Source organism: Cynocephalus volans, chromosome 3 (genome assembly GCF_027409185.1).
Source record: "Cynocephalus volans isolate mCynVol1 chromosome 3, mCynVol1.pri, whole genome shotgun sequence".
Taxonomy (NCBI): Eukaryota; Metazoa; Chordata; class Mammalia; order Dermoptera; family Cynocephalidae; genus Cynocephalus; species Cynocephalus volans.
Genome location: NC_084462.1, coordinates 102,278,327 through 102,304,162, shown reverse-complemented (window position 1 = coordinate 102,304,162; position 25,836 = coordinate 102,278,327). Strand labels below are relative to the sequence as shown.

The window sequence follows — 25,836 nt, the reverse complement described above, 5'->3', positions numbered from 1 at the left end:
ACAATAGCCATGTGACTGAGCCATACTGGAAGTGGGTTCTTCAGCCCTAGTCAAGCCTAGATGGCTGCAGCCCCTACTGACACCTTGACTGCAAACTCACAAGAGATTTTTGAGCCAGAACCACCCAGATTAGTCACTCCCAGATCCCTGTCAAAAAAAATGCATGAGATAAGTGTTTGTTGTTTCAAACTACTAAAGTTTTGGCATAATTTGTTATAGAGCAATATATAAGGAATACAGGATGATTCAGAGGTTGGCCTGACTTCAGGCATAGCTCAATCCAGGAAAAAATTCTTTCATCAAGATACTCCCTCTGTCTTATGGCTCTGCTTTTCTGTGTGTAGAAGCTTCATTCTTCAGACAGTTTTATCTACATACCTGGGAAAGATGACTAGCAGAAGATTTTGTCCTACAGGCCATAATTTGTGATTCCAAAGGAGGAAAAAGATCTTTCTTCCAGCTTCCATATTCAAATTTTAAGGAAGATTCTTACAAACTTGGTTCAAGTTTCAGGTCCATTTCTAAAACCAATTACGGTGGCCAAATGGAATGAGTATTCTGGTTTGCCATTGTGGTCTCATGTCATTCCTATGTCTAGAAAGGGAGCAGGGGATAAAAGACATGGTAATAAGAAACCTGGATGGCACCACGTGGAATAGGGAAAAGGTAGTTTAAAAAAAAAAAAAAGTCTTAGGAGAAGAGATGCAAAAGATGCAAAGAGTCAAAACCAATAGCTATCTTCTTAAAAGCCCTTCCCACATTTGATCTTTTGTTATCATTGTGGTGTAGTAATAACAAACTTCTATATTCAAGTGGCCAGTATTGGCATTTGTGGAACGGATTGTTTGGAAGGCAGAGAGGCTCATTTCCAACAGACTCATGCTATGTTTTTTTTAACTGTAACTTTCAACTATAAGGAGAACATGGTGGAGAAAGTAGTTTCAGCCGTAAACGTAGACGATGATAGCATCCTTTTATAAGCAATAGTATTTAAGCCTGATTTTTATGATACTGAGGACAATGAGAATAATTATTTAAAATACCTTGAAATATTCAATTATTTTACTTTATTTTATTTTATTTCATTGTAGTAAGAACGCTTAACATGAGACCTAACCACTTAACAAATTTTTCAGTGTACAATAATACAATATTATTGACTATAGGTACAATGTACAGCAGATTCCTAGAGCTTATTCATGTTGCTTAACTGAAACTTTATGTTCATTGATTAGGCTGTCCCATTTTACATTTCCACCAACAGTGTGCAAGTGTTCCAGTTTTTCCTCATTCTCACAGACACTCGTCTTTTGTTTTTGTTTGGGTTTGGTTTTGGATAATGGCCATTCTGACAGGTGATATCACATTATGGTTTTGATTTGCATTTCCCTGATGACTAGTGGCATTGCACATTTTTTCATATGCCTATTGGTCATTTGTATGTATTCTTTGGAGAAATGTCTATTCAAGTCCTTAGCTCATTTTTTAATTTGGTTATTAGATTTTTTGCTATTGAGTTGTAGGAGTTTCTTATATAGTTTAGAGATTAACTCCTTATCTCTCCTTTTCCATAGATTGCCTTTTCACTCTGTTGTTTGTTTGCTGTGCAGAAACTTTTTAGTTTGATGTAGTCCCCACTTGTTTATTTTTGTTGTTGTTGCCTGTGTTTTTGTTGTCATATCCATGAACTCATTTCCAACATCAATGTCATGAAGCATTTCTCGTATATTTTTTTTCTAGGAGTTCTACAGTTTCTTTCAGGTCTTACATTTAAGGCTTTAATGAATTTCGAGTTGATTTTTTGTGTATGGTGTAAGATAAGGGTCTAATTTCATTCTTTTGCATATGAATATCCAGTTTTCCCAACACCATTTGTTGAAGAGACTATCCTTTTCCCATTGTGTGTTCTTGGCACCCTTGCCAAATATCAGTTGGCTGTGTATGCACGGATGTGTTGCTGGACTCTCTATTCTGTTCCATTGACCCATAAGTCTGTTTTAATGCTAGTATCATACTGTTTTGATTACTGCAGCTTTGTAATAAATTTTGAAATAAGGATGTGTGATGCTTCCAGCTTTGTTCTTTCTCAAGATTGATTTGGCTATTTATGGTCTTTTGCAATTCCATATGAATTTTAGAATTATAATTTTTATTTCTTTAAAAATGCCATTGGAATTTTTGATAGGAATTGCATTCAATCTGTAGATCGGTTTGGGTAGAATGGACATTTTAAGAATATTAAGTCTTCCAATTAATGAACAAGTAATGCCTTTCCATTTGTTTACATCTTTTTAAATTTCTTGAATCAATGTATTGTAGTTTTCAGTATACAAATCTTTCACCTCCTTTGTTAAGTATATTCCAGGATATTTTGGTGCTATTATAAATGGTGTTGTTTTTCTAATTCCCTTTTCAGAGAGTTCATTGTTCATGTATACAAATGCCACTGATTTTTGTATGCTGATATTGTGTCTTGCAACTTTTCTGAATCTGTTTACTAGTTCTAACAGTTTTGGGGTAGTGTCTTTAGGGTTTTCTATATATAAGATCATGTCATCTGCAAACAGGGATAATTTTACCTCTTCTTTTCTGATTTGAATGTCTATTATTTGTATTTCTTGCCTAATTGCTCTAACTAGGACTGTCAGTACTATATCAGATAGAAGTGGCAAGAGTGGGCATCCTTGTTTTGTTCCATATCTTAGAGGAAAAGTTTTCAGTGTTCCACCATTAAGTACAATGTTAGCCACGGTTCTGTCATATACAGCCTTCAATATTTTGAGGTACTTTCCTTTTATTTCTAGTTTGTTGTGTGTTTTTCTCATGAATAAGTGTTGAATTTTTGTCAAAGTTTTTCTGCATCTGTTGAATGGTCATGTGTTTTTTTATCCTTTATTCTGTTAATGCATTAATTAATTTTCATATATTGAACCATCCTTGCTTCCCAGGAATAAATACTACTTAGTCATGGCGTATGATCCTTTTAATGTGATGTTTAATTTCATTTGCCACTATTTGGTTGAGAATTTTTGCATCTATATTCATCAAGGATATTGGCCTTTTCATTTCTTGTAGTGTCTTTGTCTGGCTTTAATATTTGGGGTAATGCTGGCCTCATAAAATGAGTTTGGAAGTGTTCCCACCTCTTTAATTTTTTAAGAGTTTGAAAAGAATTGGTATTAATTTTTCTTTAAATGTCTGGTTGAATTCTCCACTGACAGCATCCGGTTCTGGAATTTTCTTTATTGGTAGCTTTTTGGTTATTGATTTGATCTCCATAGTAGTCACAGGTCTGTTCAGACTTTTTATTTCTTCATAATTTATTCTTACTAGGTTGTGTGTTTCTAGGAATTTATCCATATCTTCTAGGTTATCCAGTTTATTGACATATACTTGTTCATAGTAATCTTTTAAGATCCTTTTTTATTTCTGTGGTATCAGTTGTAATATCTCCTCTTTCACTTCTCAGTTTATTTTTTGAGTCCTCTCTCTTTTTTTCTTGGTCTAGCTAAGGGTTTATCAACTTTGCTTATCTTTTTAAAAAACCAGCTCTTCATTTTGTTGATTTTTCTATTGTTTTCCATATTCTTTTTAATTTACTTCTGCTCTAATATTTGTTATTTTCTTTCTTCTGCTAACTTGGGACTTAGTTTGTTCTTCTTTCTAGATCCTGAGGTCAAAGGTTAGTTTGCTTATTTGAGACCTTTCTTTTTTTAAAAAATGTAGGTATTTATTGCAATAAACTTCCTTCTTAGTGCTGCTTTTGCTGTATCCCATAAGTTTGGGTATGTTGTGCTTACTTGTTGTCTTGAGGTATTTTCCAATTTCCTTTGTGATTTCTCCTTTGACACGATGGTTGTTTAAGAGTGTGTTGTTTAATTTCCATATCTTGTGCATTTTTCAGTTTTCCTTCTGCTGTTGATTTCTAGTTTCATTACATTGTGGTCAGTAAAGGTACTTGGGATGATTTCAGTCTTCTTAAATTTTTTAAGATTTGTTTTGTGACCTAACATGTGATCTATCCTGGAGAAAGTTCTGCATGAGCTTAAGAAAAATGTGTATTTTGTTGTTATTGTATGGAAAGTTGTGCATATATCTGTTAGTCCACTTGGTTTATAGTGTTGTTCAAGTCTTTTATATCCTTATTGATCTTCTGTCTGGATGTTCTATTCATTATTGAAAAGTGGGGTATGATGTCTCCTACTATTATTGTATTGCTCTCTATTTCTTTATTCAGTTCTATCAATTTTTAATTTAAATATTTAGGTGCTCTCATGTTGGGTACATATATATTTACAATTGTTATATCTTCCTTGTGGATTAACCCCTTTATTTGTCTGCATGATAATCTATCCATCCATCCACAAGGGTACTTCAAAAAGTTCATAAAAAATAGAATTAAAAGATAATACAAATCTTTCCATGAACTTTTTGAAGTATGTGTATACATAAATGCACATACACATATACTCACACACATATACACAAACACACATATATATAATTTATCCTTCTTTATCTCTTGTGACAGATTTTGACTTAAAGTTTCTTTTGTCTGGTGTGAGTACAGGCAGCCTTACCCTCTTTTGGTTACTATTTGCATGAAATATCTTCTTCCATTTCTTCACTTTCATCCTATGTTTGTCCTAAAATCTAAAGTTTCTTGTGGACACCGTATAGTTAGGTCTTGTTTTTTTAATACATTCATCCACTCAATGTCTTTCAATTGGGGGATTTAATCCATTTACATTTAAAGAAATTATAGGTAGGGAAAGATTTAGTATTGCCATTTTGTTAATTGTTTGCTATTGGTCTTGTTATCTTTTCCTCTCTTGTCCTCTTCCTTTGTGTTTTGTTAATATTTTATATTGATATGCTTTGATTTCTTTCTGTTTTTCTTTTGGGTAACCTCTGTAGATTTTTTTATGTGATTACCTTGGGGTTTACATTAAATATCTTATAGTTATAACAGTCGATTTTAAGTGGATAACAACTTAAGCTCAATTGCATACAAAAATGTTACACTTTAACTTCTCCCCCTCTAGTTTATGTTACTGTTGTCACAATTTGCATCTATTCATATTGTATATCTTTTAACATATTTTTAGTTGTAGTTATTTTTAATATTTTTGGTTTTTAACTTTCATACTAGAATTAAAAGTGATTTATCCACCACCATTACAGTAATATAGTATGCTGAATTTGCCTATCTATGTACCTTTATCAACAAGTGTCATCCTTTCTTATTCTATCATGTTGCTGCTTAGTATCCTTTTCTCTTAAAGAAGTCTCTTTAGCATTTCTTGTAAGGCACAACTAGTGGTAATAAACTCCTTCAGCTATTGTTTGTCTGGAAAAGTCTTTATCTCTCCTTCATTTTTGAAGGACAGTTTTGCTGAGTTCAGTGTTCTTGGTTGGCAGTTCCTTTCTTTCAGCAATTTGAATATATCACACCACTGCTTGCTAGCCTGCCAGGTCTGTTGAAAAATTGCTGATGGTCTTATAAAGGTTCCTTTTGTTGTAACAAGTCACTTTTCTTTTGCTGCTTTCAAAATTCTGTTTGTATTTGACATTTGAGAATTCTATTATAATATGTCTCACTGTTGATTTCTTTGGGTTTATCTTTTTGGTGTTCTGCGGGCTTCTTGGGTTGGGATATCCATTTCTGTCCCCACACTTGGGACATTTTGTGCCATTATTTCTACGAACAAGCTTTGTTTCTTTCTCTCTTTTCTTCTGTGATTCCAATAATGTGTATATTGATCTGCTTCGTGATGTCCCATAAGACCTTTACGCTTTTACACTCTTGCATTTTAATTCCTCCTCTGACATAATTATTTCCAATGTATTGTCTTCAAGTTTATTGATTCTTTCTTCTGCATTGATCTAATCTACTGTTGAACCCTTCTAGTAAGTTTTTCAATTTAGATATTGTATTCTTCAGCTTCATGAATTCTGTATGGTACTTTTTAATATATTCTATCTCTTTTTTAAAATTCTCACTTTGTTCATGCACTGTCCTCTTGACTCTGGTGTGAATCTATTTTGAATTCTCTGTCAGGTAAATTACATAACTTTATTTCATTTGGTTGGTTTCTGAAGATTTATCTTGCTCTTTAGTTTGAAACATTTTTGTGTGATTCTTTGTTTTCTTTGACTTTGTGTTGGTGTCTGCACATTAGACAAAGCAGGCACCTGCCCTCCTGTCTTCACTGATGGGCCCCATATAGAAGAAAACAGCCACCAATAAAGCTGGCTAGAGATTCTGGGGGCCTTTGACAAATCATTCCCTCCCCAGACAGAAGCAAGCAGCCATAATTTTTGTTCATTCACTTTGTACCGAACCAGGGGGGTGGGAGGCAGGCAGCAGGGTGCTATACCTGCTGGCCTAGACCACTACCTATGTTCTTCACCAGGAGGCTAAATTGTGCCAGCCCTGTCTGAGCTCCAAGACCAACAAGACAGAAGCCAGTCCTCTGGGGAACCTACTCAGAAAAGTTGGGGCACTGAATATATGAACCAGCCTCTGAGAGAATCTGGGAGCTAAATGGTTTCTCCTTGACTGTATGGTTCTGTATCTGGAGTAGGAATTCTGGCAAGATGGTGTTCCAAATCTCTATACCAGCTTTGATGAGTCTGGTTTTTGTGTCTGGGGTGCAGGAGCCTTTAAGTTAGTTTCTGGATTTCCCACAAAGACAATTTATCTATGAACTTTTGCTGAATTTGTGAGTTTGTGGGGGAAAGGAGGGTTCAGAGCTTCCTAATATACCCTCTTGCTGATGTCACCTGCCACAATATACAATTCTTTTAAACTTCTGCCAGCAAACTTGTTGAAACAACAGGAAGAAGTGAACATTGCTAATCCTCTATGTGGTAATTACCATCAAAGTTATAGGAAGGGGGTTAGGGATGCCTTAATTCAAGCCTATCTTTTTTCACTTAAACTATTTGCAAGCAGACTAAAGTGTTTTGTTTAGAGGTATCACTTTGGTGATGAAACAATAAAGATATGCAAAGAGGTAATTACTTTAAAATTTAGGAGAGTGATTACTACTGTGGTGAAAGAAAGGGTTAAAACTGAGGTAGGGTATAAGGAGTGTTTCTGAGGAGGCTGAAAAAATCCTATTTCTTCACCTGGTGGTAGTTACAAGTGTGTATGCCTTCCAAAAATTCTTTGTTGTATGTTTGGAAATCAGGAAGTTTGAGTCTTCCAACTTTGTTCTTCATTTTCAAGATTGTTTTGGCTATTCTGGGTCCCTTTTATTTTCTTATGTATTTTAGGATTAGCTTGTCAATCTCTGCAAAGAACCCTGCTGGGATTTTAATAGGGATTGTGTTGAATCTGTAGAGCAAACTTAATTATTCCAATCCATGAACACATGTTGTATTTACATTTATTTAGGTGTTCATCCATTTCTTTGAATGATGTTTTATAGTTTTCAGTGTACCAGTCTTGCACTTGATTTGTTAAATTTATTTCTATGTATTTTCTTTTTAAAATTCTATTGCAAATGAAATTTTGTTAGCTTTATTTTCAGAAAATTTTCATTGCTAGTGTATAGAATACAATTAATTTCTGTATCTTGATCTTGTTGAAATCATTTACAAGCTCTAACAGTTCTTTTGTGGATTTCTTACAATTTATACATACAATGGGCTTGCCAGTTAGCTCAGTTGGTTAGAGCACAGTGTTATAATACCAAGGTCAAAGGTTCAGATCCCCATACCAAGCCAGCTGCCCAAAATATATATACACAAAATTATGTCTACCTTGCTAAGATCATTTGCTAACTCTAATAGTTCTTTTGTGGATTCCTTAACATTTCTACATATAAGATTATGTCATCTGAAAATTGAAATAGTTTTACTTCTTCTTTTCCAATCAGAATGACTTCTTTTTCCTTTTCTTGCCTAATTGCCTTGCTTGAACTTCCAGTACAATATTAAATGGAAATGGTGAAAGCAGATACCCTGTTGTTTCCTAATTTTATGGGAAAAGCATTCAGCCTTTCACCTTAAGCACAATGTTAGCTGTGGGTTTATCATAGATGTTCGTTTTACCAAGTTGAAGAAGTTTCTTTATATTTTAGTGTGTTGAGTGATTTTATCATGAATGGGTGTTGGATTTTGCCAAGTGATTTTTCTGTACCTATTGAGATGATTGTGTGATTTCTGTTTTTTATTCTATTAATATGATGTATTACATTGATTGATATTTAAACCAACCTTGCATTCCTGGGGCAATCCCACTTGGTCATGGCATATAATCCTTTTCATATGCTGTTGGATTCAGTTATGTAGTATTTTGTTGAGCATCTATATTCATAAGTGATATTGGTCGATAGCTTTGTTTTGTGATGTATTTGTCAGGATTTGATATCAGGATAATACTGGTCTTACATATAAAGTGGAAAGTGTTCCCTCTTCTTCTATTTTTTGGAAAGGTTTGTGAAGAATTTGTATTAATTCTTCTTTAAATGTTTGGTAAAATTAATCAGTGAAACCATCCTGGCTTGGGCTTTTCTTTGTGGGAAGTTTTTTGATTGCTAATTCATTACATATAATAGTTCTATTCATATTTTACTTTTTCTTGAGTCAGTTTCAGTAGTTTGTGTATTTATAGGTGTTGTGAACACCACCATAAGCAGGATGGACCTCCACCCAATGTCAAGACTGGTGATATCATACACACCCCAAGAGAGTACAAAAAGATTTGTTATTTACATAATGAGGCTTTCTGTGGAGAGCAGGGCTCGTCTGCCAACCTGGTCTAAAAATGGCTTGAGAGAACATGGAAAGGAGATTGGCTTGGATTTTTATGGTGGTTAGAGAGTGAGGATTGGATGAGGGTTCCCACGTGAAGGCAGGACCTTGTGTAGCTTGATCATCCTATGAGTGCCACATGAGGGAGAACCTGGGCTTTCTTAACAGTCTGCTCAGATGTGAGGAGAAGAGGAAGAGGTGGGGTGAGGCTTACAAGACATCAAAAAATAGGATCAAAATCTTTGTTACACTAGGAATTTCATCTAAGTTGTCTAATGTATGTCCATACAGTTGTTCATAATATTCCCTTATAATCCTCTTTTTTTCTATAAAGCCAGTGGTGATGTCCACTGTTTCATTTCTGATTCTAATAGAATCCTGTCTCTCCCTCCACCCTCCACCTTTCTCCTTCTCTCTCTCTCTCTCTCTCCTTATGAGTCTTTTTTTCATCAGTTTTCTTCGCTGGGTCAAATCTGTGGTTGAACCCTTCTAGTGAATTTTTCATTTCAGTTGTTATAGTTTTCAACTTCAAATTTCTATTTGCTTTTTAAAATAATTTTTATCTTTTTATTGGTATTCATAATTTGGTGATATATCATTCTTCAATTTTCCTTTAGTTCTTTAGAAATGGTTTCTCTTAGTTCTTGAACATTTAAACAGTTAAAGTCTTTGTCTTATAAGTCCAATGTCTGGGCTTACTTAGGGATGATTTCTTTGCTTTTTTCCCCGTGTATGAGCCAGAATTTTTGTTTCTTTGCATGTCTCATCATTTTTTTTGTTGTTGTTGAAAACTGGGCATTTTAAGCCATATAATGCAGGAACTCTTGAAATCAGTCTTTTTCTCCCTTTCCCAGGTTTTTTTGTTTTTGCTGTCTGTTGTTTCTTTCTTTCTTTAGTGACTTTTCTGAACTAATTCTGTTAAGTCTGCATTTTTGTTGTGTGTGGACACTAGTCTCTGCTTGGTTAGCTTAGTGGTCAGCTAACATTGGAACAGTGATTTCCTTGAACACTTGGATCCAGTAATTCCACTAGTTTTTGCCAAGCTGTGAGGCACACTGAATACTCAGCCAGGAAATGGACAACTCTGCTGTAGCCTTCACTTCCTGCTTGTGCAGAGCCCAAGATAAGCTGGAGGTGAGAGCTTAAGGCCTTTTTAGGTCTTTCCTTAGCATGCACACAGTCCTGGGCATGCACAGAGCCCTATGTGTGCATTTGGCCTTCTAAATTCCCAGTAACATGTTGAAGGTTTTTGAAGCCTGGAAGAAAAATATGATTCCCCAGCTTTTCCTTTAAGTTTTTGTTTAGCCTACTGCTTTCTCCAGCTGTCATCCACTGTCTCAAGCATCTACAAAGACAATCAGTTCCCTCTAATTATTTTAACAAGGTTTTTCACATTGGGAAGCATCTAGTCAGGTCAAAGCCTTGTAAGAGGGACCTCCAGGGCCTGTCAAACAGTTCAAATAATGACAATTATCTGGGAATGAGACTTTGAAAGCACTCCAACCCCATCGTTCCCTCTCCAGGGGCTGCCATATTGCTGGTTTTTGCAGTAATTGCAAGCTATTGGTTTTCAATTTTACTATGGAGCTGGAGAGTGGAGGTGAGAACAGGGCAAGTTATACTATCACCAATGCTCACTGTTCCTGCAGAGATCCAGTATTTTTCTCCCCTGATTACTGTAAGCCTTCAGTTAATTTCCAGTTAAAAAAATAAAATTGAATCTGTTTTTGTTAGAGTCTCATTGGTTTTATGGAAGAATTTTCAGAGGTCTTTACTCAGCATTTTACTGACATCCTTCCACATACCTTTTTTTGTTTTGATTCTTAAAGCCTGGCATACCCTTCTGTGATTCTGTGAGATTCTGCAAATCTCACTCACCTTTCAAGCCTTGTTCTGACGTTACCTCCTGGGCACCGATTTTCTGAGGTACTTGTTTCCATTTTTCCCCTCCAAGTCCAAGGAGGCCATAACAGAAGGAGAAGTGACAAAGAGGCTTTGACTAAGGGCTTCAGAACTTGGGCTTCTGATGATGCACACCTTCAGGGTGACCTTAGTCATTAGATGTGAATAATCAATAGTTAGATCTGGTTGTAGAGTGCTGTGTTCTGTCCATAAAGGAACAAACTGATAAAGTCCCTCACAATTTTGCATAGTGCTTAAGGGCTCAGGTCCAGTAGTAAGACCACACGAGTTCACTGCTGCTTCTTATCAGTGATAATAATGGTACCTGCCTCACTAAGCTACCCTGAGGATTAAGTAAAAAAAAATCAAATAAAATCCTTAGCATAGCCTCTGGCATAAGCACTCCATACATAGTTGCTGGGATTTTAATTGTTCTGTCAGAGCACCAAATCCTAGCAGAAATCTTGTATCATATATCTGGGTGGAAAGGGACCTCAGAAAACCACTAGTTCAATTGTATATCAAGAGCAATAACTTACTTTACCTCACATCCCTATCAAATGATATCTACCCAATGTTTTAGTATTTCCAAGGAGAGAAGGTTATCGTCTCAAAGGCAGCTCGCAGTGTCGCTGACTCAGTCTCATCATTAGAAAGCTCTTCCTCCTACTGAGCCCCAAATCTTTCTTTTTCTCCCAGAACGCCCCGAAATAAAGCTATTACCATTTCAGTGTGACAACCATTCTGCCATCTGAAGGACTTCAGCATAATCCTCTCTAGCTCTTATTTCTAGCTATGCTCTGGAAAAAAAGGCTGCTACTTTCAGTTGTAAACCAGCTTCCCTTTGCCTATAAATGCCACAGCCTGAGGTGTGCTACTCTAATCGAGAAAGATCTGAAAGGTCTAGGTGAAAGGAATAAACTCCTTTTAAGATCACAAGAGATCTAATTATCTCTTTTCTACTTCCCTTCCCATGACAAGTGAATCTCTGCCCTCAGACCAATACCAGTTAAAACACATGTGCACACACACACATACACGCACACAAAGAGAAGAGGTTTAATTTATTGGTTGCTCTTTGGCAAAGGTTATATAGAACATTATTGGGGTAAAATTAAATTCTAGTTACAGATTCATAAAACTTTAAGCCAAATTAGCTTTTATGAGACTATCAAATCCCCTCTCATCCTCATACACAGCAAGGAACCTCAATCATAGTCTATATAATCCTTTGTTGTTTTTAAATGATTAAAGCAGACATAATACATAATGCAGTTGATATTAAATACCTTGAGAAATGACAAATCAATAGAACTACTTTCACTCTTAAGCATTAAATGGTCACTTATAAATGTTCTGTACGTACACTTTTCATTTTAGATTTTCTGCTTAAAAGGAATTTATGAATGATTTATCACTATTTGCTATTTGTTTGTATGCACACATCATAAGTCTTCCAAAATAACATTAAAAGTCTTTCTTAATATTGCTTCAGAAATCTTAACCTTTAAGGAACATTCAATTAAAAAAATAAAAGCTCTTGAGTGTAATGCATGTTCAGTGAGTCAAGATTGTGTTTCCCTCTGACCTGATAAAAGTCTCCAACAACATACAATATGCCAGCTTCTTCTCTGCCCAACTCAGAGGAAGTCACATAAAGGAGAAAAAAGAAAACATGCCTGAAATCACAGTGACCAAAGGATTTGAATTAATAATTACATTAAATAACCATAACTTTTTGTTTAACTATTCACATTCCACACAGTGGAAATTACCCTTCCCTCCAGATTTTTTGCTTACACTTTTAACTTTGAAGAACTACAGCAACAAAAAACAACTTACAGATTTACAGGATGTGTGTTTTTCTCTTTTTATGCCAAGCACAAAGTGTACATCATTAAATTCATATTTGGTATTTGGCATTATTTTAATAGGTAAGATCAAGATCACAAATATTTTGCCATAAAAAAAATTCTACTATAATAATGAAAAAAATACATCATTACATCATCGGTGACTCCAATAAAATATGTAACAGAAATGGCATTTTCAATAAATGTTGGAAGACACACCATACTTGTGCTAGTCTTAATATAGGCACAGTAAGAAAAGCAGACATTTCCCTCTTTGGCTAGTGCTGTGCTTTCAGGGTAGTTATGCTGCTGATTATTCCAGTGAAGTTAATTTTGAGGAAATTCTCTTTACTTGAGCCAAATCCGACTTACATGCAATAGTGTGGTACAAACTCCTAAAAGAAGATTGCTGCTGCCAACTTAAGTCATCTCTTTTTAACAAAATTGCATGCTTGTGGCAGAGTTAAAACAACAAGAGAAATTCAGTGTTTGCTGGTTCTGAATGTCAGTTTTCCTCTCTGGTGTGGTTTTACAATTTCAGCTTCTTTCCCTTTCTTTTCCTCTCCCCTACCCTCAAAATTCTGCCTTAGCATTTGTGTGCTTAATTAAATCCATTCTGTGCTTTATTGTTGGAGGATGTGGATGATACAAAGACTTAGGGCAGGGGCATACAGTGTACACAAAATGCACAGACTACGTGTTTGCACAAATTTGCTTAGTGTAGAATCATCAGTAGTGAGTTTAAAAGTTTTAAAATTACACCCAACATTTTGGGTGTTCAAGATAACTTCTGCCTCAAAATGGTTCCTGTTTAGTTGTCAGATGGGTAAGCACTGAACCAAAACAAAAGCAAAATAAAAACAGCTTCTTTAGTCACAAGGGTTCTTTGCACGCTGGAGGCTTGATGGCAACTGAATCCCGAGTCAATGGTGTTTGTTTTCTGTATTACACATGACTTGACTGGTGAAGCTGAGAAGATACAAGGCAAAAAGAGTATTTGGGGAGTTTACATATAAAACCTCAGGCTTGAAGAGAACAGGTTAGCCAAATCCAAAGTAAAGTAAGGTTTGCCCACCCTGCACTTTGACCATTAGATAAATCCTAAGTAGGCATTGCAAGCAGCCCAAGTTTAATCAAGGTTAGCGCCCACCAGTAAGTACTGAATGGTTACAAGTTTACGTGGATCCCATCAGCAGCAGATGGACAGCTAATGCACCCCAATGCTCTGCTTTCTTAACAGGATTTCCCCTTAACCCACAGAAGACAAATGAAGAAGGTCATATCCCCCACATCCCCTTCAGGTATTAAGAGCTAATACTCCCCCCAGCTCAATCTCTTAACAATAGCTAAAACAAAAAGACCCCAAATTTACTTCTAGTTAAAATGGAGCAGGCCCTAAACTCTTTCATCTTAGACTCTGTTCAGTTACACTCAGCAGAGGCAGAATCTTTATAATACAGGGTTGTGGCTCTCTGAATCGTTATACAGAAATCACGAACTGGGAAAGGGGTGGCTATAACAAAGAAAAAGGGAAGATTTTAGAACCTTCAGCCTCTGAGGTTTTTGTTTACTTCCTATCCCTGTGCAGAGGGTTCTGAACTACATCTATTGTCCCCTCAAGGGACAAGGCCGGGGGGCTGTTTCGGTTTAGCTCACTGACTTGGTTCTGAAAATAGGAGTGGTCGATGTTTATGTTTTAAGTTTGGTGCTGGGTTCCAGCAGATCACAGTGACAGCCGAAGTTAATGATTTTTTGGCAATCTCTTTTCTCCTCTGTTCACTTGGGTTCTGTTGAATACCAGGAAAAATCTTTTGCAGAAACCTGGGTCTCACTGTGTTTGGGGCTGGCCTTTCAGGTCTCTGCACACCTCCCTACTGCATGTTGCTGGGTCCAAGGTCCCCCCCTCTACCCTCCCTTACTCCTCTTCCCTGCTTGACCCCGCCCACATGTGCCTTCCCCAGAGTCTGGAGGGTCTTTGCAAAATGAACATTTACATCCATGGTTAAGTGAATGAATTCAGAAACCTTGGCAGACATGGGATTAGACTGAAATAGTCACTGTGAACCTTTGAAGGGATGGCCTGTGGAAGGGGGGAGGGGGAGGCAAGCACAGGTTAAAGCAACTTTTCCTAGTCTAGTGCAGCACTAAAACAGGTCTCTTGCCCTCAGAGTAGCCTCCTCCATTAACATCCATTCTAAGGGAGGTTCCCATCCCCAGGAGGGCCCACGGATGACAAAGGCAGAACACCAAACCACATTCCTGCCCCTCTGGGTGTGAGTCAGGGTGGTGTGGGCTTTTCCTACCATACCCTTGTACTAGCAGAGGCTGCTGTGTTTCCTCTGGTGTGTGAAAACACCCACAGGCACCCACGCACACTCATGCACACAAACGACGCACAGCAGGCTCCCGCCAGGAGGCAGCCAGCGGTTCTTCTAGCCTCTAGATTTAAGCCAAGAATCAGGTTGTTTTAGGTCTGGCTCTGGGCCCGCCTGGGGCTGCACCCCTAGGACAGAGGCTGGGTGGTGTGTCCGGATGTGGCTTAATCCAAATCGATGGATATGCAACGACACTGCTTCACACGGGTGACCCTCTTTTTCTTGGTGGGTGGCTGTAGTTCGGGGCAGTTGAGTGTGACCATCATGGTGGTGAATTTCTTGGGCTTGCAGAAGGAGCAGGACTGAAAGGAGCCTTCCTCCTTCCGGATGTGCCTGGGGATGTAGAAGGAGTTGCACTGGCCGTAGCAGAAGCGGTTGATGATGGTGCGGCTGTTGCAGCCTTCCTCGTGGATGATCTGCTTCAGCGGCTGGGTTTTGCACCAGTCTCGCTTCAGGTATTTGCGCTCGGTCACATGCAGTGCCTCTTGGCTGGACTCCAGCACCTCCTCCCCCGGCATGGCCGTGCCCCGCCCTTGGCCCCGTCCCCGGTTCCTGGAGCCAGGCTGCTGGGGCCACTGAGTCTGCTCTGAGTCGTTGTGCTGGGCCTTGTCTGGAGGGGGGATGGCACCTTGGGACCCTTTCTTTTTCCCTTCAGCAGCCGGTAGCAGGGTCGCCAAGAGGAGAAGCAGGGCTCCCACAGTGTAGGCGGTGCGGCTCATACTAAAGGAGGGAAACACAGAAAAGGAGGGAGAGCCATGAAAAAATGGGGAAGTTAATCAATCAAAAAATTTTAAATAGCACTAAACATTTTTTGCAGCACTTGTGAAACACGTAATGTAAACTATTGCATTTACCCCTCACAATGTCTCTATGAATTAGGTCCTATTATTCCCGTTACCCTCCCTGCCATCAAGCCATGAAGTAACTCACCCAGGGTCATAGTGAATAACCAAGATTTAAACTCAGCTGGGGCCTCGGTCTTTATCGCACGTACTCCCACAAGCATTTCTTTCTGGTGTCTGACACCAACCACATCTGACTTTGTATTATGGAAACTTAACTGTATTCCTTCTTGTATTTGACAGTATTTAGTAACGTTCTGCTGTGTCAATGCCGTATTACCTTTGCACTTCTTTGAGCGAACTTATTTTCTGTCTCTTTGGACAGCCAGAGGGATTAGCCTTCCCTCTGCCCCATAGGGCCTCATCTGCCAGGAAGGGCTCCCAGCGTTTTCTCCAAAACTAGCCTGAGGGTTCCTGACTGGTGTCACTCAGCCGGTTGAATGCTTATGAGACTTTTCATTGTTATTGGGCATCTGAAGGATAGACTCCTGGAGGAGACCAAAAAGCATGTGACAGAAAGAGAAGAGCTTAGGAAGAGTTTTGGATGAAATGTCAAGACTGGATTCCTAGTCGCAGTTCTGGGGCAACAACTTGCTACCTGACCTTGAGAAAGTCACTTTGCTTCTCAATAAATGACTCTTTTTAAGCAAAGATTCAAATAGCTTTCCCAGCTAGGTTGTTCAGATCAAATTTGATGCAAAAGCAATTTGAGAACTAACCAAATGTATAGCGGGATCACAGAGAGAATGCATGACTGTACCAGGAAGATCACTTAACTCATAAGACTTCTCCACCCCTCACTCATTCTCATCTTGAAATGGAGCACAGATATTCATTATATCATTCTTTATACCATAATATACATGGTGAAATATGTCATTCTGTGTGTGTGTTTATAAAATTTAAAAGGTAGAAAAACTGGCACAGTAGAACAGGTATGTGCAAATATTTATAAATAAATGCCATTGTCATGTTGACTAAATTAATGATAATGAATTATTGTGTATAGGTCTGGAGCTAGATACTGGTCAGAAAGGGCAATGGCATATAAACAATGGCAATAATAATAATAATAAAAGGGTTAGTCAGAGAGAAAATGGCCCAAAAAACAGGAAAGCATAGATGGAAAGAGAGAAAAATGAAGGGAGTGAGAAATGCAAATGAGAGAAAGGACTCTTCTAGAGAAAGGGTGTTCAGGGAAGGGAGGGCAGACAGAAAAAGGAGGAAGAAGGTACAGCAGAAGCATATTTTTTAAAAGGAGAGTGTGAGAGAGAAGTGTTAGACTATTAAGATTCTCCTGGGGCAGTGCTTCTCAGACTTGAAAGTGCAGACAGTCATCTGGGGACATTGCTAAACTGCAGATTCTTATTCTGTATGTCTGCCTTGCTAATAAGCTTTAAGCTTTAAGTAGCAAGGCCTGTAGCACTTGTGGCCCCGTGGAAGCATTTTCTTGTCATTGAGTGCAGTTTTAAATTCACAGCCCCCCTCCTCAGGGCATCACAACAATCTGACAGGAATCCTGAGGCTTCCCCAGCCCCACGGTTTTCTGAACCTGAGAACACAGTTGTGAAGTGCCCATTGCCCTGGTCTCTGCAGAACACCAGTATTGCACATGGTAACTCCTACGTGCAATTTAATAGTAACCTCATCATTTCCCCCCAAGAAACTAGACAAGTTGGTATTATGAGCTAGAACAATTATCTTTCAAAGACAAAGATATATATTTTCCAATGGACAGCCCCTGATAAGTAAAGACCATTCAACCAACTGTAAGGACAATTTCAAATGAAGATGATTAAATATTAAATTTAAAATATCCTTAAATGGCACCTTCTTTTCAACATTAACCTAATACTTTTGTGCGAGTTCAAGTTTGGAACTGATAATGTGACATTTAGCTCCTGTCTGACTGTAGGTTCCCTGGCTTTTGTCAGTTTATGTTATAACATCCCAGTTCTTTAAACAGAGCCTTTTCTATCCCAACAACAAAAAAATTAATTTCTTTGTTTTGTCTTTTAAAAAGTCACTTACGAGAAAAGTATAGTTATACAACAGTACTGATTTTCCCCAGAAATCAGGATAACTTGAGCTATAACCATTCCAGTCTCCTGGGGCAAATAATTATATTGTGAATTTGAAAAACTTTCACAAATTTCTGCTATTTACTCAGAGCTAAGATCTAAAATAAAATTCAGTTGCTGCCCATTTCCAAGGAGTTCATAAGATGATCCTAGACCCACAGTCTTCCCCCACACCTACTAAAAATGGCCTCCAGGCCAATGCCACCCTCCCAGACCAAGACCCTCCAAGTCCATCATCACAAAGGCCAATGTGATACTGACTGGGAATGCATGTTGACAGCATATGACAAGTTCACATGACAAGGCCATCCCCTTCCACATACATCTATACAAAAAATGCAATTTTCTTTCTCTGGACCAATTTAGGACCCTCTTTATATTCAATGTTACCTTCCTGGCACTTTCGTGTCTGTTATTGAATAAATATACCTAATCTGAGCATTGATGAGGGCTTATTCATCACCGTACCCTCAGTGCCTGGCACAGAGTAGGTGCTCATGAAAATTTGTTAAATGAATGATTGCTATGGACCACATTGATTTAAAGAGTTTCTTTTCTTTACATTATAAAATGCCTTCACTGGTGCCAATGAACAGAAGAGCCAAGTTGTAATCTATTTGGTTTCCGACCTTCAGTGTGGCAAACTCCTTCCAGCCTAGAGGGCTTCCTAACACCTATCTTTCTTTTTCTAGAAAAACTGCAACTGTCCCTGACTTTTTACCTGGTCCCACATGGAATACTGTGGGTTTTATTTTCTAATCAAAGCCATCGAACACACTATGGCAGAAACCAACAACAAAGCAGCAAATTCAAAATTAGTCAACTATGGTTTTCAGTTTTAATTTAGACAGACTTCCTGTTCCTATGAGAGTATGCATACCCCATAAGCCAAAGGAGTCTAGAGTGACAGGCAGTTTTGCTTTTTTTTTTTTTTTTTTTAAGAAAAGTAAAATTTTCTCAAAATAAGATTTATTAGGTGAGAAAAATGATTTTTTTTTTCATTTTTAAAAAGCCCATTCTTTAAAGATCTTCAGTGCTTGAGAGGCTTTTTCCTAACCTTTATAGTTATTCAGAGAGAAGTAAAAACCACCTTTAAGAATGTCAATCAACAGAGAACTGGGCTTCTTAGAGAACAGCAGTGCTCTGAAGCACATTGGGTGTTCTACATGAATAACAGCCAGGGGGATGACAACTATAACTAGTACTGGAACCAGGGCCTATCAAGTCATTGTGATCAATCACTCAAGCCCTCCCAACCCCCCAAACTGCTCTTGACTACTCTGTGAAGGAAATAAGAATGTTTTACTCTTGATATCCCAATTGTATTGACACCAAATAATTTGCATTTTGTAAATATCATAGAAGTGGAGCTAATCAAGAAGATGTAAATTCCTTGAATACAATTCTTTTTTACATTAGCACCTAGCAGGGTGCCCCACATCAAAAATCAATCCAAATGCTGATGCAGACTTAGATTCCTATGAGTTATCACCCATGTCTAACCACTAGCTATGAAGTCTATGGTAATTTTCATTTATGAAATGACCTATTCACATCATTAAGTTAAATGAAGCTGCATCTCATGGACTCAGAGTGCATTATGATACACAGCATCTCCCTTGATCCTTCTTTGCAGACAGTATTATTCCTCCTTTCAAACCCCATCTTAACTTCCCCTTAATACATTTCTGCTTCTCCAACTAATGTCATCATTATTTTCATGGTGAGCTTTCTCTGCAACTGTTCTCCACCAGTAAGCTTCGGCCCACTCCTACCTTTTAGTTTTCTCTTTTGCCACTGTCCTTCCCTCAACTCCGCTTGTCCCAGAGGACATAGACACTCTCAGAGCAGGTCTTCTACATTAGCTCATGCTTTCCTTCCAGTTTCCCTTAGTGATCAGGAGTAAACATCTACAAGCAAGATAAGCCATATTAACTACCTCTTATCTTGTGCAGGTCACAGCAATTTACTCCAATTTTTACAAAGGCTCTAAGTACACAATCTTCTAATTTGGGGGGCTTGGAAATAAACATGATATGTGTGACCTATTTCCAGGGTTGTCTGTGTCTTTGGGAAAGTTTAGGCCAGCTCCTTTCAGCACTCTCACTATTTCTCACTTTAGCTAAGCAACCTGCTCATCATCAGTTAAATGGAATTTTGGGTAGAAATTACTTCTGATCAATTCCTCCTGATGAATCAAGTTTTAGAAAAACATGCAGCAGGCATTACATCAAATTTTTCTCCCAGCATAAAAAATAATAGAAGTGACTGCAAATGCTCTAAAGGCAGGCCACGTTTTAGAATAATCTATTCCTTTTTCTCAGGACTAAATCTTCAGGAAGAGTAAAAGTTATTTTTAACTTGATCTTTAATTTTTAAAAAGATAATCAACTTCTGGATATTAAGCAGAAAATTGCTTAAGAATATACTGGGTTGATTTTTTTTTTTTTTTTTTTTTAGAGAATTTGCACTAAGGATATAAGAGTTAATGGTTGGCACACTGGTAGAGGATAGAGTCTCATCCCTTACGTGTTACAAGTACCCTAACCACTACCTCCCTATTCTGAAGACCATTTAGGCTAAATCAGGCTGGAGCCGGATGCTGCATAGGGCAGGGAGAAGAGACCACCTGGTGGTAAAATATCTCAGGAGCTCTTCCTTCTTTGGAAGATTTTTTAGTGAAGTTAATGATTGCATACAATTCTTGAGGTCAACAGGAAACGAATTAGAAAGCAATAAATATTAAATGTTCACTAAGCAGCTCTACTGAGAGACAGACAAGTTATACGTTTTAAAGATGTTTGTTAGTCACTATGTTAGTGGGATTCAGGATTTAATTTCAGAACCACCATGCGATAAATCCTGGTGATGTATAACATTACTACTTCTCCCAACACTACCACTAATAATAATAGTTACATTTTATTTTTGAGCCCTCATTATGCCAGACAGTATGCTAACTTCTGACCAAATTTTATCACTTAATTTTCATTACAAAATAGGAGGTAAGTAATATTGTCTTTTTTTTTTTTTTTTTTAAACCAGTTAGGGATTCTAGACTCAGAGAAGTTAGGAATCTGTCCGAGGTCATGTTTAAGCCCAGGTTTTTCTAGCCCCAAACACATGGCTTTAACCACTGTCCTATTGACACCCAGCACGGTACTTAACAAAAGACACATGTATATTTTCTAATGCAAAAAAATTTGAAGAAGAATGTAAATCAAGTGACTATCTATTTTGTATCTTCATGTTCACGTGTAAAGAAAGACTTCTCTTGTCCCAGGAATTCCTGTTGTACTTTGCATTTCTAAGAGCATATGTTAAAACTAAAGAAAATTCCTTGCAGATGTAAGACATAGGCTGGTAGCACTTGCCTGACAGTGCCTTTAAGTTAGATGCCGCAGTCACCTCCCCTAACTGCACCCCTTCCCTTTCCTTGACATTAAAGGTTTAGGTTTTCCTGTCTATCCTTTACTCTCTGTTCTAGAACATGCTACACAGCTTTGCTGTCAACAAGCATTTCTTGGGAGGGGTCTGTGGCATGAAATTCCTTTGCATTTTATCACTTTTAATACTTGACCGTTAAGACTGAGGGCATCAGGGGCTTCAGTTTAAAAGATAGGGCAGGCTCTCATTCAGAGATGTGGGGACATAATAGGTTTCTATTTTTCCTTGTGTAACTACTCACAAGAAGACTACTTTAGTCAACCTGGATTTCCTACAGATCGTGGGTTACCAAAACATTTTACTCAAAATGAACTTTTAAGAAAATAGGAAACCTGTTAAATTACAAAGTTTACCAAAGACTCTAATTCCTACAATGACCTGGGGGTTAAACTAACTCTCTCTCTCTTTCTCTCTCTGCCACTACAGTTCTAAAGAACCGTTAAATAATTAGTTAATACTAACAGTTCCACAGTGCAATAGATCCAGTGATAGTAATCAAATCACCTACCGTTGTAGACTTGGCTGGGGGGCGTGGGGGTGATGAGAATCTATAGTTCTTAAGATCTTTCCCTCCTTGCTTGCTAAAGTCCATCCCCTCAAGTCCTCTCATGCCCCCCCCCCCCGTCCAAAAAAAAAAAAGAGAAGAAAAAAGAAAGAAAAGGAGAGGGGGGAAACCCCAGGGGTGAAAGAAAACTCCTCACCCTGGGATCGGGGTTATCTTAACCTCTTCTACGCTATTTATTTAACTTGTGTGTACAGCCAGAAGGAAGCCACTCCTCTGGGGTTCCTGAGACAGCGTAAAACCCTGGCGACCCACTTAACACAATAGATTGTTTTAATCAGTTCGTGTCCTGGCACCATCTCGAAGGGGAACGTAAACAGACGCACACACCGCTCGGATTTGCTCTTTTATCGGGAGATCCAATTACCTACGGATGGTCGCCTCTCTGCCCTCGGACCATTTAAGAGGAGATTTTAGCCCAACTTCGAGGCTGTATTTCTGTCTAAAAGAGCCGGGATTCGGAATCGGTCGAGGAGAGGAAGGCGGCAGCCGGGTTCGACGGGGACATCATTTGGGACAGCTCTGGGCGCGCGGGAAGGGGTACGCAGCACGTCATCTCGCGCCCGCCCCCGGCCTCGCCCGGGGACCTTCACTAAAGCCAAGCTGGGGCGCCCCCAAGGTGGAGCTAGGATCCTAAGTTAATGCCAAGCGAGAGTGGTGGCGAGTCTGTACTTTCCAAGCCTATAGTCTACAAGTAACTATGGCCCCGACGTCCCCCTCCTCCCGGGCCTTGCTCCAAGAGCTGCAGAGGGACCAGCGGAGTGGGGTGAGCCAGGCGGCGGGCGAAGACTGGGGACCACCAGCGCGTTGGAGCCGCAGACCAGCCTCTCGCCGCCAGTCCCGCGCCGTCGGTCGCTAGCGGGACGCAGCGAGGCGTAGATGGGGCCTTTAGGACACAGATAAAGGGGTACTCGCGGAAGTCGCAACCAGCCGTGGTCGCCGCCTGGCGCCTGAACTTCTGCCGTTCGGCCGAGGCGCGCGTGGGGCCGGGAGAGGCTGGGAGAGAACCGAGCGCCCGCGAGTGCGCAGAAAGCACCTGAGTGTGTGTGCTGTGCGCCGTGTGAGCACCGCGGGCTCGCTGGACCCCGCGCTCCAGCTGTCCGCTGACCCGCCACTCGGGTTTGCGCAGTGGCTGAACCCGAGGCTCCGCTCTTGCCAGTCTCCATCTCACCTCGAGGATGGGTAAATGCACACATCGCCGATTCTCCGAGCCTCCAGCAGAATCACTCACCAGACTCCGACGGACGCCGCAAGATGCCCCCAGCCCCAGCGCAGCGCCTCAACTACATGGGACCCTCTCAGAGCAACTCGCCGAGCTGTCTGCGGCCGAACCGCAAGTCCCCGCTGCTCCTGCTCACTGCCGCGCTGCTCTCACGCCCCGGCCGCCCCGACTCCGCGCATTCGCCGTGCGGGCGCGTCTGGCAGCCGCTGCTGCCGCGAGCACCAGGAGGTGGAAGTGGGATGCGGGGTCATCCCGCCTGCTCTTGACATACTTTCCCTACATGTCCCTGCAGACCTAACGCAGCGAGATCACCGCACCCACGACCTCGCCAAGGACTCCGCGAGGGTTACTCGTGGTTCACCCTCACGGAAACACAGGGCCTCGGCCTGCGCACACGGAGGGCTGCCGCGCGTCTGAACCGAGCGGGACCTGGGGTTCGTGCGAGGGTCCCCACGTTCGCGCGCGCACACACACATACAGTCAGACCGCCACACAACCGTACACCCCTGCTGGGCGTCTCTGCGCTCACCTGTCAGTGCGGCGGGTCTTCGGGCTTGCGCTCTCCACGCGTGGCGCTGAGTGCAGCCGCGGCCCGAGCCGCCCGGGCTCGGCGCGGGGTCAGTGGGGCCGAGAGTGACGCTGTCGCCGAGTACCGGGTCGCCCGGTCCGCAGAGGACGCACCGAGTGCCAGGCACCGCGCCGTCTCGCGTTTAAATGCAAGCGGCCGAGCGCGGCGCCCGTGGCCGCGCCTCTCCATTGGCCAGGCGCCGCCGCCGCCGCCGGACCCGCATCCGCCCCCTTTCCCGGTACTGCCCCCGCCCCCTGCACCCCTCCTGCTTCCCCGCGGGGTCCACTCTTCGCCCGCCTCGCCTCTTTGTCTGCTCCCCCCGCCCGGGCGGGCTGGGAGAGGTCACCCCAGGGAACCGCGCCTGGAATGCACAGCAAATCACATTTTCCGCTCCCGATGGAGAGGGAAGCGCGGGAGGAAATCCCCCCGGCTCCTGGCCCCTCGTTCCTCCTCCGGCCCAGGTCTGGGCTTTTCCTCTCGCCCGCCCTGCTTCGCCTGCTGTAGCCCCGCGCTCAGTAGCGGAGACCGCACGGGGAAGAGCAAGATCCCCGTGGGATCGCGACACATTAAGGTTCTTTCCTCCTGGAGGGAACGGGACTGCGGGACGCTCTGCCCGAGCGGTCGCCGCGGCTCCAGCGCGGCTCGGCCCGAGGCCCCCAACTTCGAGGGCGCTGACCCCGGCGCCCGCGTTAACCCCGGCGGGCTTGCCGGCCGCCAGCAGGAGCCTGTCGCCAAGAGGACACCCTCCTCTCCTAGCCTGCCACGGGTCCTTTCAGCTCAGATACCGGCGGCCTCGGCTGTGAGTGGACAGAGGGGAGTAAGCGGGGGAGAATAAAAGGAAAAGGACCTTCAAAAGTAAAGGTTTCCATTCCTAAGTGATCTGAAAAAGAAAGGGAACAGTCGCTAAGCGAGAGGGGTTTTCTGTAGCATATTAAAGAATAAATCAGAAAAATAAAACGTTAGATAAGGAAATAACTTCCCAGAAATTTAAGAAAAAAGACCTATGTGCTTGAAAAACCGATGTCACATTCTGTATTCATTAGTAAGGATCCGATGAATAGCGGAGAACATACCAAGTGTATAAGTGTTTTTCGAAAGAAGAGCGAACGCTTTCATTTGTTCTCTTAGCTTGAAAACTGGTTCCTCAAAGAGGCCGTAAGTTCTGTGTCGAAGTTAAAGCCCGTGCAAAAGTCAACCGTATGCAAGGTCTGCAGAACGGCTCCATCAGCCAGATCAGTGAAGACGCTGACAAAGAGTTGTTACAGAAGGAAATTTGAAGGTGTCTGTACCGCCCAAAGCAAAATAAACGAAACAATGAAACCCATCAAAAGATACTTAGGAAACATCCGTGATTTAAGTACATGGCTAGGAAAACAAAACAAAACCAGAAAACAGCATAATTTTTTTCTCTTTAGGCGTTAGGGGGAGGCAGCAGGAAACATACTGAATACCTACTGGATACTGTTAGGAACTTGAAACGGATTTTAAAAAATAAACGAAGCAAGAGGAAGTCTGCATTAAGTTAATATCTAGAGAATTTTAGTTATCTGAATGTTTTGTTTGTGCGAATGGCAGTTTCTATACATAAACTTAGTGCTGCACTTTACAAGCTTCCCAATAATTTTTTTGTTAAATCCTCGCCTGAGCCACAGTTTATAGTTGTCTGCAGGATGGGAACATTCAACCAGCTTAAAGACCTATGCTAGTCAAGTGGGTTCCTGGAGAGATAGGTAGTCAAAAATACACAAAATACTTAAAACAATGAACAGTTCAGTCAAAACCCACCACCAAGCGGGAGCCAGCTGTTCTCTCAGCACGTAAATTATTCCCTCAGAGAAAAGGGAGCATATTTTACAAATTCATTAACTCCTTCTAATCTAAATCAATACTTAAGTTACATCCCTCCCCCAAGACATATAAACTGCCCCAAATAAAAATACAAAGAGGCATAATTTATATGCTCAAATGAAAGTGATTGTTTTTGGAGCCCTGACACTGTGGTTTTATATACCTCTATCTCCATGTAGTAAATGTTGATAATCACTACGACTGTTCAGCAGGAAGCTTCTCAGACCACATCCTCTAAGATAGAAACACGTGTCCCGTACCCCCTCCCCGCCCCCAACACACACACACACACACACACACACACACACACACACACACACAACCTTGGATCCCATTTAACGATGTCATTTCTCTTCATTGTTGCTTCTGTCTC

The 25,836-nt window shown here is 40.6% G+C and overlaps 1 protein-coding gene across 1 annotated transcript; it reads right to left on the bottom strand.

The window, feature by feature from the left end:
* Window positions 1–11,700: 11,700 nt before the first annotated feature.
* GREM1 (gremlin 1, DAN family BMP antagonist) lies at window positions 11,701–23,705 on the bottom strand. Its single transcript, XM_063090385.1, has 2 exons — window positions 23,577–23,705; window positions 11,701–15,613 (listed from the first exon to the last, which is right to left on the bottom strand). The coding sequence occupies exon 2, from the start codon at window positions 15,610–15,612 to the stop codon at window positions 15,058–15,060; it is 555 nt and encodes a 184-aa protein (XP_062946455.1). The 5' UTR covers window position 15,613; window positions 23,577–23,705; the 3' UTR covers window positions 11,701–15,057.
* Window positions 23,706–25,836: the final 2,131 nt, after the last annotated feature.